The following is a 12,838-nucleotide window of genomic DNA, read 5'->3' as shown; positions in this document are numbered from 1 at the left end:
TGGAAATCCAGAGTGCTGTTTGTAGACTCCAGCAGGAGCGAGAACACTGAACACGGACACTGGGATTGAGAAACACACGTCCCGTTGAGCATCACCTGCAGATGGAGAACAGGACTCATTTAGTGCTGCTCCAGGGACAATACAGCCATCTGTGTCCAAACGCTCCAGAGGAATTACTGAAGAATTAAACACTGCCCAAAATAACCAGCCTTCAGGAGCAGATGTGACAATCCTCAACCTGAGTGTTTTATTCAAGTATTACTGTACCATCAGAACTGACCACAATTCAACATTCATGAAGAAAACTCACTGAGTACATTTGCCTAAACAAACCACCAACATCATGACAGCCGGCAATTTGGTAGTTACTGTGGTAAAGATGTCTTGGTTTAGTTGCCAGGATGTTCTTGGAAGATTCCTCAATGTTGCTAGGGTTTTACTACAGGGCTGTTGCTAGGAGGCCGTTGGTGATTTGAAAAGCTGTGAATTTGTTACAATGGGTTGCTAGGGTGTTGCTAAGGGGCCATTGGTGATTCGAAAAGCTGTGAATTTGTTACTATGGGTTGCTAGGGTGTTGCTAAGGGGCTGCTGGTAATTCGAAAAGCTGTACATTTATTACAATGGGTTGCTAGGGTGTTGCTAAGGGGCTGCTGGTAATTCTAAAAACTGTAAATGTATTACAATGGGTAGCTAGGGTGTTGCTAAGGGGTTGTTGGTGATTCGAAAAGCTTTGAATTTGTTACAATGGGTTGCTAGGCTGTTGCTAAGGGGCATTGCTGATTCAAAAAGCTGTGAATTCGTTACTGTGGGTTGCTAGGGTGTTGCTAAGGGTCCGTTGGTGATTCAAAAGCTGTGAATTTGTTACAGTGGGTTGCTAGGGTGTTGTTAATGGGTAGTTGTTGATTTGAAAAGTGGTGAATTTGTTACTATGAGTTGCTAGGGTGTTGTTAAGGGGGTATTGCTGATTCAAAAAGCTGTGAATTTGTTACATAGGGTTGCTAGGGGGTTGCTAAGGGGGTGCTGGTGATTCGAAAGCTGTGAATTTATTACAGTGGGTTGCTAGGTTGTTGTTAATGGGTCGTAGGTGATTCAAAAAGCTGTGAATTTGATACAATGAGTTGCTAGGGTGTTGCTAAGGGGCTGCTGGTAATTCAAAAAGCTGTAAATTTATTACAATGGGTAGCTAGGGTGTTGCTAAGGGGCCATTGGTGATTCGAAAAGCTGTGAATTTGTTACTATGGGTTGCTAGGGTGTTGCTAAGGGGCTGCTGGTAATTCGAAAAGCTGTACATTTATTACAATGGGTTGCTAGGGTGTTGCTAAGGGGCTGCTGGTAATTCTAAAAACTGTAAATGTATTACAATGGGTAGCTAGGGTGTTGCTAAGGGGTTGTTGGTGATTCGAAAAGCTTTGAATTTGTTACAATGGGTTGCTAGGCTGATGCTAAGGGGCATTGCTGATTCAAAAAGCTGTGAATTCGTTACTGTGGGTTGCTAGGGTGTTGCTAAGGGTCCGTTGGTGATTCGAAAGCTTTGAATTTGTTACAGTGGGTTGCTAGGGTGTTGTTAATGGGTGGTTGTTGATTTGAAAAGTGGTGAATTTGTTACTATGAGTTGCTAGGGTGTTGTTAAGTGGGTATTGCTGATTCAAAAAGCTGTGAATTTGTTACAATGGGTTGCTAGGGTGTTGCTAAGGGGGTGCTGGTGATTCGAAAGCTGTGAATTTATTACAGTGGGTTGCTAGGGTGTTGTTAATGGGTGGTAGGTGATTCAAAAAGCTGTGAATTTGATACAATGAGTTGCTAGGGTGTTGCTAAGGGGCTGCTGGTAATTCAAAAAGCTGTAAATTTATTACAATGGGTAGCTAGGGTGTTGCTAAGGGGCCATTGGTGATTCGTAAAGCTGTGAATTTGTTACTATGGGTTGCTAGGGTGTTGCTAAGGGGCTGCTGGTAATTCGAAAAGCTGTACATTTATTACAATGGGTTGCTAGGGTGTTGCTAAGGGGCTGCTGGTAATTCGAAAAACTGTAAATGTATTACAATGGGTAGCTAGGGTGTTGCTAAGGGGTTGTTGGTGATTCGAAAAGCTTTGAATTTGTTACAATGGGTTGCTAGGCTGTTGCTAAGGGGCATTGCTGATTCAAAAAGCTGTGAATTTGTTACTATGGGTTGCTAGGGTGTTGCTAAGGGGCTGCTGGTAATTTGAAAAGCTGTAAATTTATTACAATGGGTACCTAGGGTGTTGCTAAGGGGTTGTTGGTGATTCGAAAAGCTTTGAATTTGTTACAGTGGGTTGCTAGGCTGTTGCTAAGGGGCATTGGTGATTCAAAAAGCTGTGAATTTGTTACAATGGGTTGCTAGGGTGTTGCTAAGGGTCCGTTGGTGATTCAAAAGCTGTGAATTTGTTACAGTGGGTTGCTAGGGTGTTGTTAATGGGTGGTTGTTGATTTAAAAAGCGGTGAATTTGTTACTATGGGTTGCTAGGGTGTTGTTAAGGGGGTATTGCTGATTCAAAAAGCTGTGAATTTGTTACAATGGGTTGCTAGGGTGTTGCTAAGGGGCTGATGGTAATTCAAAAAGCTGTGAATTCGTTACTATGGGTTGCTAGGGTGTTGCTAAGGGGCTGCTGGTGATTCGAAAGCTGTGAATTTGTTACAGTGGGTTTCTAGGGTGTTGATAATGGGTGGTTGGTGATTTAAAAGCTGTGAATTTGTTATAATGGGTGGCTAGGGTGTTGCTAAGGGGCTGCTGGTAACTCAAAAAGCTGTAAATTTATTACAATGGGTACCAAGGGTGTTGCTAAGGGGTTGTTGGTGATTCGAAAGCTGTGAATTTGTTACAATGAGTTGCTAGGGTGTTGCTAAGGGGCTGCTGGTAATTCAAAAAGCTGTAAATTTATTACAATGGGTAGCTAGGTTGTTGCTAAGAGGCCATTGGTGATTCTGAAAGCTTTGAATTTGTTACAATGGGTTGCTAGGGTGTTGCTATGGGGCTGTTGGTAATTAAAAATGCTGCTAGGTCATTTCAATATGGTTGCTACTATGTTTCTTTCTAAAGGCCTCATGCAACATGACTGTTGCATTCTCAAAATTGACAACTTACACCTTGTTAAATCAGTGACTAGATTATCAGAGATGATACATATAAGAAACTAGTTTCTACAGACTTCGTTTAGAGTAAACCCACTAGGTTTACCCTTTTCACCACGGAACATTCACTTTAACATTTCAATGCTCGCCAATACTCTGGAGCACAAACATGTCCACTCACCTCTCCAGACGGGCATCTGCACCCAGCACTGCAGTCCAGCGGCACACACTGGTTTTCCGGCCACAGATCCTCACAGCTGAAGGGACATGATCCAGCACACGAGCTGAAGATCTGACCAGCAGGACAACCTGACACACAGCAGCACAATTACCATCGCATTTACATACATTACACTGCTACTCATGAGCAAACTCCTGCTTTAATTCACACACATCCTCTAGAGGACACAAGTGATTTGTTGTGGCCCAGGAGTAAAGCAAGTGTTGCTGGTCTACCAGAGCGACTGCAGGCCTTTCTGCTGGAGCTCATTAACAGCACTAATCAAACTCCGTCTTAAGACACACTTCGTTCCTCCCGAAGGCTTATCTCGCACGCTTTTAAATGAGTCGATCAACTTAAACTCCTGTCTTATCATTTAAAAACACAATTAATGAACAGTGAGCGTGGCCGTCTCTAGTCTTTGCAGATTTTCTCCTGCACATCCTCTGTGGGTTCACTACAGCACTGGTGTTGCTTGTATAGTTTTTATGATTGTTGCTGAGTGAAATTACAGTAGCATTAAATTGCACACAGGAGAACCACTACATGACTGTAATGGGGGATGCAGGAGCGTGTGTGTGCATGAGTTAGGATTTCCACACATATGCTAATATTTAGGTCATAAACAACAAACAATAAGTGTGATATAAAATCTGAATGCACTATAAAATTAAAATCATTCCTGTCTTGTTTTGCAGCCTAGTTTTCTAAAACCAAAAACGTTGATTTTAAATGAATCTGTGCTTAAACGAGGGAAATATCTGCATTTTGTGACCTCACACGCAGATTTTTTATCTTGTTTAAGCACAGACACATTTATACAGTTGAAGTCAGAATTATTCGCCCCCTGCTTATTTTTTCCCCAATTTCTGTTTAACGGAGAGCAGATTTTTTCAGCACATTTCTAATCATAATAGTTTTAATAACTCATTTCTAATAACTGATTTATTTTATCTTTGCCATGATGACAACAAATTATGTTTGACTAGATATTCTTCAAGACACTAGTATTCAGATTAAAGTGACATTAAAAGGCTTCACTAGGTTAATTAGGTTAACTAGGCAGGTTAGGGTAATTAGCCAAGTTATTGTATAACAATCATTTATTCTGTAGACTATTGGACAAATATGTTGATTTTTTTCAACATAAAAATATGTTGACCGCTTAAAGGGGCTGATAATTTTTACCTTTAAATGGTTTTTAAAATAATAAAGAACTGCTTTTATTCTAGCCGAAATAAAACAAGTAAGACTTTCTCCAGAAGAAAAAAATATTATCAGACACACTGTGAAAATGTCTTTGCTCTGCTAAAAATAATTTGGGAGATATTTAAAAAAGTAAAAAAATCAAAGGGGGGCGAATAATTCTGACTTCAACTGTATGTGATAATAGTTTCAGTAAACAAAACTCATTCTCTTAGGGCATTTTGTTTTAAATGACCATTTTAATGCAATTCTTTAATTTTTTAAATGCAATTTTTGTTTTTATTTATACTTCATTATAATTTATAATTAATTATCCTACTGCTGTACTCCTACTACTACTACTACTACTACTACTACTACTTCGACTAATAAAAATAATAATATTAATAATAATAATAATATTAATGAATTAATAATAATAATTGTTATTATTTTTGGGTTGGCAGCATGGTGGCACAGTGGGTAGCACAATCACCTCAAAGTAAGAAGGTTGCTGGTTCAAGCCTCAGTCATTGTTAGTAGTAGTAAAGGTAGGGTAAATCTGATAAAAATTATTATTATTATTATTATTATTATTATTATTATCATTGCTATCATTATTATAATTATTATTATTATCATTGATATTACTATTATTATTATTATTATTTATTGTTGTTATTTATTATAATTATTATTACTATTATTATTATTATTATTATTTATAATATTACTAATAATTATCATTATTGTTATGTATTATTATTATTATTATTATTATTATTATTATTATTATTCATTCATAAAAACATTTTTGGCTTAGTCCTTGTATTCATCAGGGGTCGCCAAAGTGGAATGAACTGCCAAGTTATCCAGCACATGCCCTTCCAGCCGCAACCCATCACTGTGAAACATCCATACACACTCATTCACACACATACACTAAGGACAGTTTAGCTTACACAATTGTTAAGTGTTTTTGGACTGTGGGGGAAAACCGAAGCACCCGGAGGAAACCCACGCCAACACTAGGGGAGAACGTGCAAACTCCACACAGAAATGCCAACTGATTCAGCCGAGGCTCGAACCAGCAAACTTCCTGCTGTGAGGCGATTGTGCTACCCACTGTGCCACCGTGCCCCCAAAATGAATGTATTATTATTAGTAGTAGTTGTGGTATTTTGTATTAAGTGTGAATCTCATAAAAACTATTATTATTATTATTATTATTATTATTATCATTAATGATTATTATTATTATTATTATTATTATTATTATTATTATTATTCTGATCATTATTATTATTATTATTATCGTTAATATTATTTATTATTATTATTATTATTATTATTATTATTATTATTATTATTTCGCAGTGTGGGTGAATATCATAAAACCTGTTAAAGACTGAAACTGTGTGCAGTTGTTATAATTTATTCCAGTATAAAATTATGAAAAAGTCATAGCTGAATGAGGAAATGCATACTGGGATACTACTAAAATACAACAGAAACATTAATGTGGAATTGCGGTATTCTGAGTTCACAAACATATGTCACATTACACATTAGACAAATTAAGTTCTTTTTTTGTGAAGTAACATTAATATAATGACAAAACACATTTTTATTGTTTAAAATAAAACTGCAATAAAGGCTTATATAATTTGTCAGGTATGTGCATAATATCATGTAGTGTCTGCTTGACTGAAACCTCAATGAGCTTAATAAACATAAAAAAATTGGTAATCATTATTTCCTATAAACATTAATTACTGTAAACAAAAACACACACACACTTTCACAATGAAAAAAAATGCCTACATGTATTTTTTTTCTGGCTGATGCAAACCCATTCAGTCAGTTTGAGTTATGAACATAAGCTGTTATGTTTTATGGCATAATAAACTATAAAGACGGAGCACTTCAGAGGTGTTATTATCACAGTCTTTAAGAGTGTTTGAAGGGTTTTATAGCTGACACATTTTATTGTGTTTGTGTTCAGTTGGTTGGTGTGTGTGAGGGTGTGTGTGTGTGTGTGTTTGTGTAATAGACTTATGTCTCGTACCAGGCAGGCAGCTGTTAGTATTGCAGGCGGTGTGCTGTTCGAGGGGTCCGGAGCAGCTCACACCCCCAGCTTCGGGTTCCTGTAGGACAGTTTTTCTGCGCAGTGACACTCCTCCACCACATGAGGCGCTGCAGTCGCTCCAGGATGACCACTCGCTCAACACACAGCCAGCTGACAAAACAATATCAATGAAAACACAGGTAAAGCACAAACATCTCAAGCTGAAAACTCAATTCATTCATTTACTTTCCTTCAGCTTAGTCCCTTATTTATCAGTGGTCACCACAGTGGAATGAACCGCCAACTATTCCAGCATGTGCTTTATTATTTAATAATTTGCAGTTGTCTGGGTTAGTGTTGTATATTACACTACAGAAATCTTGAATTTTGAATGGAAGGTGTGATAAATAATGTCTTTATTAATACAGCAGCACAGACTGATTGCAGTACAGTTTACAGTAGTGTCTACAGACCTGGACAGGTGCTCAGTGAGCAGTTCTGGGACTGGATGGTGTGTGTACAGCTTAATCCTACACTGGTGTGTGTGCAGGAGCGCACACGTGTCCTCTGACCTGTCCCGCACGACACCGAACACACACTCCACGATCCCCATGAGCCGTACAGCGGACACACATGATCCGTACACACCAGAGAGCCGTTCACACACACACTGCAGAGACACACAGAGAAAGAGAGTCAACGATTTATATGTCGACATGTGTGTTTGAGTGAGTTTATACATGTATAAAAAGACACATGATGGAATTGTAAATGTTAAAAAGGACATGGGGTTTGTTATTTATGCAAATTTTAAGGGGTTTTCACCTTACTGATAGGTCAGTGGAGATTTACAGACAGTAAAGTGTGGGGAGCAGGGAAGGATCGGCAAAGGACCTCGAGCTGGGAAGCTCATTCGGGTTGCCGCGAGCACCTCGGTGCTGTGTGTCGATGCAATAACCACTAGGTTACAAGTATAGAGAAGGTTTTAATCAATAACATGGTTCAAATCATATTATTTTTTAATTAGGGGTCGCCACAATGGAATGAATCGCCAACTTATCCAGTACATGTTTTACCCAGCAGATGCCCTTCCACCTGCAACCCAACACTGGGAAACACCCATACACTCTCATATACAACAGCCAATTTAGCTTATTCAATTCACCCATAGCCCATGTGTTTGGACTGTGGGGGAAACCGGAGCACCCGGAGAAAACCCACGCCAGCACGGGGAAATATCGTGTTGCCAAATGCCAAACTCCACACAGAAATGCCAACTGGCCCAGCCAGGGCTCAAACCAGTGACCTTCTTGATGTGAGGCGGTCGTGCTACCCACTGCACCACCGTGACGCCCTTGGTTCAAATCAATAAAGAGGTAAAAGTTTTTGAAAGCTGCTAGTTGCAGGGAAATACTCTTTGGAGAAAGAAAACAGCTGATGACATACAGACACTCATGAAATGGCCTGCACAGGGTCCACACCTGAATATTATAGAGGCTGTATGAGATCACCAGGACAGAAAAAGAAGGATAAGACACTCTAAACCTTAAGAAGAACTTTAGAAAGTGCTAAAAGAAGCAAGAAAACGAAGACGGCAGAAGAAAATGTCAAAACAATTGGAACAAATTAGTCCCCTTTCCAAGGGAAGACACATTAAACAGAGTTTTTAGGTTAAAGGGGAAATGTTGTGCTGGTGTTGTTTTTATGTTGTACACATTTCTTAGATTTTCAGTTTTTTCAGTTTTCAGATCACTCAGATCTTTAGGATCAAGTAAATTAGAAGTTCCAAGAGTTCAGTCAAAGCACGGTGAATCCGCTTTCAGCTACTAACAGCGCCCCCCGCTGCTGGAATCAGCTTTCAGACCTGATCAGATGTGCTCCAACATTAGGCACATTCACATCAAGACTGAAACACATCTGTTTAGCTGTGCCTTTACTGAATGAGCACTGTGCTACGACCCACAGATTGCACTAATATGTTTTTCTCTTCTTTTTCATTCTTTTATAACCTGTTTAACACTTTTTTATCTGTTTTTAATCATTTTTGGTATTTGCTTTTATTATTCTTACTCATGTCTCTTTTATTCCTGTTTATGTAAAGCACTTTTAAGGTACCATTGTGTGTGAAATGTGCTGTATAAATAATCTTGCCTTGCCTTGTTTTAAATAGAGACTATTTATACTATGATTATATATTGCGCAAAAGTCTTAGGCCAACAAAGCTGGCATCGTGCTTAGGACTTTTGGATAGTACTACATATATTCTACATACTGTTGAAGTCAATATTATTTGCCCCCCTGTTTATTTATTCATTTATTTTTGTTTAACGGAGAGAAGATTTTTTTTTTCAACACATTTCTAATCGTAAAAGATTTAATAACTCATCTCTAATAACTGATTTATTTTGTCTTTGCCATGATGACAGTAAATAATATTAGACTAGATATTCTTCAAGACACTTCTATACAGCTTAAAGTGACATTTAAAGGCTTAACTAGGGTAATTAGGTTAATTAGGCAGGTTAGGGTAATTAGGCAAGTTACTGTATAATGATGGTTTGTTCTATAGACTATCGAAAAAAATATTGCTGAAGTGAGCTAATAATATTGACTTTAAAATGGTGATTAAAAAATTTAAAAATGCTTTTATTCTAGCCAAAATAAAACAAATAAGACTTTATTCAGAAGAAAATATATTATCAGACATACTGTGAACATTTCTTTGCTCTGTTAAACATCATTTGAGAAATATAAAAAATAAAATAAAATTAAAGGGGGGCGAATAATTCTGACTTCAACTGTATGTACTATAAATAAATATAGAGTAGAGTAGGTTCCTCTGACCAGGTGTTGCAGCTGAGGGTGATGTTTTCTCCAGGCCGGATCTCCAGTGTCCCGTTCTGCATCGGGAGCCCACAGCGACACTCATCCACCGGCACACAGCTTCCATCCTGCAGGAGCTGACCAGGCGGACACCGGCAGCCTGCGGCACACAAAACAAACTCAAACACATACACTGACACCAAATCTGACACCCCAGCAGGCACCATGATTTCAAAACGACATTGAATTAAATCATGATTTGCATTTCTGATGTGTTTTTGATGTCATTTTGATGTTGCTTTTGCATCAAGGCAGTCAATTTACATTAAAGTAATTTGCTTATTTTTTTCTTCAGGTCTGTTCTGAGCCAATTTCAACTGTTCATTTTACTTGTTTATATATCAGATGATCTGTGAAAGCTGGAGAAGAGCAGCTACCTGGATGACAGACGCCCTGTAGACACTGCACATGGTCCCACAGATCTGCACAGCTGCGAGGACACTGATTGGCACAGGAGCCATCAAAGACACGCCCCCTGTCCTCACAATGCTCACCTGTGATTGGATGCATATTTCATTTCATCATGTGGCAGATGATTTTATCCACAGCATTTTATAGACAACAGAACAAATCAATGAAACAAATGAACAAAACGTGTAAATAATATGATTTTTTTTGTATAATGCAGTAAGCAAAAACCCCAAATTGGAGAGAAAGATTTTGTTAGAAGTTTGGATTAAGCTTTTTGTTTGTTGGTTTTACTATTTTTGTTATTTTTAAAGGGGGAATATAACAGAAATACAAAATTTAAAAAAATGAGATTGTTGGTGTTCAAACAATAGATCAAAAAGGTTATTATATAAGAAAAAAAATCAAAAACGGATAAACGAGAGTCAGTATTCTTATTTTTAAAATAAAAATTCAAAACAGCAAATATACTAGAAAGATACAGTAAATTGAAAGTTTATTATTTATAAAAAAGATCTAGTAGGATATATGACGAGGTTATTAAATTTGTTAAAGAAAGTCAATTATGTAAAGGAATGTAATACTTTATAATCAGCAGTGTTGGTAAAAAAAAATAATTTATTCCAATCTAAAGTCAAATAAAAATAGCTAAATGTGTTACTTAGTTGTAAAGTGGAAATAACGTAATAGTAAAATACTAATATATTACAATCTAAAGTCACTGTCTAATGGGAGTGTGTGCTTGAGTCTTTGTTTTTGTTTCTAAACTAAGATTTTAAGGGTTAATTTGCCGAGTACAAATAAACAATGAAGAAGAAGAAGAAAAGAAGAAGAAGAAAAAAAAGAAGACGAAAAAGAAGAAAAAAGAAAAAGAAGACAAAACAAAAGAAAAGGAAGAAAAATAAGAAAAAAGAAAAAGGACAAAAAAGTAAAGAAAAAGGAAAAAAGAAAAAAGAGGAAAAAATAAGAAAAAGGAAAATATAAGAAAAAGGAAAAAATAAGAAAAAAGGAAAAAATTGTTAAAAAGAAAAAGAAAAGAAAAAAGAAAAGAAAAAGTAAGGAAGAAAAAGAAAAAACTAAGAAATAGAAAAATAGGAAATAAAGAAAAAGAATAAGAAAAAGGAAAAGAAAAAAGAAAGAAAGAAAATTAAGAAAAAAATAAGAAAAAAGGAAAAGAAAAAAGAAAGAAAGAAAATTAAGAAAAAAATAAGAAAAAAGGAAAAGAAAAAATAAGAAAAAAGAAAAAAGAAAAGTAAAAAAGAAAAGAAAAAGACCAAAGAAAAAGACAAAGGAAATAAGAAAAATGAAAAAGAAAAATGAAAAAATACGAAAAAGCAGAAAAAAGAAAAAAGGAAAGAAAAAGGAAAAAATAAGAAAAAAGATTAAAACGAAAAAAATATATATTTATATTAAAAATATATTATATATTTATATTAAAAATTAAAAAGAAAAGAAAAAAGTAAAGAAAAAGAAAAAAAAGATAAAGAAATAGGGAAAAGAAAAAGAAATAGGAAAAAAGAAAAGTAAGAAAAAAAGAAAAAAGAAAAAGGAAAGAAATGAAAAAGAAAAAAGAAAAAGGAAAAAAGAAAAAGAAAAAAGGAAAAGAAAAAAGAAAATAAAATAAGAAAAAAAGAAAAAAGAAAAAAGAAGAAGAAAGAAAACAGAACAATAAGAAAAAAAAGAAAAAAGATAAAGAAAAATAAGAAAAAGAAACAGAAGAAGAAAAAGAAACAGAGGAAGAGGAAGGTAGGACAGACAGTAGCTGGTACAATGGTAGTTCTGTGTGTACCGGGGCAGAGGGCCGTGTTGCAGCTCTGACTCTGGCTCTGCAGGTCTGCACAGTGTGGTTTGGGGTCAGAGGTCAGAGGTCGTCTCTCTCTGTGTCTGAATCCTCCACTGCAGGGCTCTTTACACACACTCCATCTGCTCCACGAGCTCCAGTCACACACATCTAAACACACACACATACTCCACATTCACTGTGTGTGTGTAGGTCAGCTGCAGCAGGATGATGTGTGTGTATGTGTTTATGAGTGTATGTGCATGTGTATGTTCATGTGTAAATGTATATGTGTGTGTATTGTGTATATGTTTATGTGTATGTGTATTTTACAGAATGTGTGTGTGTGTGTGTTGTTCTGTTGCCGCACCTCTGCAGACGTCAGCATGTGGACAGTCTCTCTCCTCCTCCAGCTCTTCATCACACTGACTCCCGCTGACCGGCTCACCCGACTCCACATGCAGACACGCCCGAAACCTGCGCTGCACCGACCGCAGATCCACACACGGAGAACAGGAGCTCCAGGAGGACCACTCGCTGACCACCACTGACACACACACACACACACACACATATACATATATATATATACATAAAATGAGGATGATGTCTGATCAAGTTTACAATCTGAGATGTACCTTCACATTCCCGTAGATCACACTGCAGAGAGCCGTCATGACAGAGACTGAAACACACACAGGATAATGAGGTTTACAAATATAGAAATGATAATGAAGTGTAAGTGTGTGATGTGAGTCTGCAGTGTCTGACCATGTCCTGCAGCCGGTGGTGAGCAGCGCCCCCTGCGGGACAGTGACGGTCACAGGTTTGTGTGAATCCTGGAGGAGCAGATGAACACAACCACACTGATCCGGCCGCACACACGAACCGTTCTGCTGCACCAGACCCTGAGGAAAACACACAACACACACTTCAACACCCAACACTTCATCACTGAGTTACATTTTAAAGGGTTCAACACACACAAAAAAACAACTACATTTATAAGCATTTTTTTTTATGTAGAAACATTTTACAGTATAAATTTATCAAATTTATAATTGAATTTTTTAACACTATATTTTTTACAATGTGAATAAAATAGACCAATAAAATAAAATGCATTTTTAAGATAATCTGGTAACAATGTGATCAAAATTAAATAAAATATGATATAATATAAAATTATATGTTTTTAAAGAAAGA

The 12,838-nt window shown here is 36.8% G+C and overlaps 2 protein-coding genes across 4 annotated transcripts in view; both read right to left on the bottom strand.

The window, feature by feature from the left end:
• katnip (katanin interacting protein) overlaps window positions 1-12,838 on the bottom strand; it is a 1,410,884-nt gene that overhangs the window by 792,844 nt on the left and 605,202 nt on the right. The gene's annotated exons all lie outside the window — the stretch shown is intronic.
• sspo (SCO-spondin) overlaps window positions 1-12,838 on the bottom strand; it is a 188,443-nt gene that overhangs the window by 24,625 nt on the left and 150,980 nt on the right. For all 3 annotated transcript variants that reach the window (XM_087307978.1, NM_001442551.1, XM_087307979.1), the window contains 10 exons: window positions 12,404-12,540; window positions 12,271-12,317; window positions 12,003-12,179; window positions 11,642-11,803; window positions 9,822-9,938; window positions 9,406-9,544; window positions 7,035-7,231; window positions 6,562-6,732; window positions 3,270-3,397; window positions 1-95 (listed from right to left, as the gene is read on the bottom strand). The exon at window positions 1-95 is cut by the window's left edge and continues 51 nt beyond it. In XM_087307978.1, coding sequence (XP_087164104.1) covers window positions 1-95; window positions 3,270-3,397; window positions 6,562-6,732; window positions 7,035-7,231; window positions 9,406-9,544; window positions 9,822-9,938; window positions 11,642-11,803; window positions 12,003-12,179; window positions 12,271-12,317; window positions 12,404-12,540 — 1,370 coding nt within the window. The remainder of the gene's footprint in view (window positions 96-3,269; window positions 3,398-6,561; window positions 6,733-7,034; window positions 7,232-9,405; window positions 9,545-9,821; window positions 9,939-11,641; window positions 11,804-12,002; window positions 12,180-12,270; window positions 12,318-12,403; window positions 12,541-12,838) is intronic.

The sequence above is a fragment of the Danio rerio genome, chromosome 24 (genome assembly GCF_052040795.2).
Source record: "Danio rerio strain M-AB ecotype USA chromosome 24, GRCz13ab, whole genome shotgun sequence".
Lineage (NCBI taxonomy): Eukaryota > Metazoa > Chordata > Actinopteri > Cypriniformes > Danionidae > Danio > Danio rerio.
This window is presented reverse-complemented; position numbering and strand designations above follow the sequence as displayed.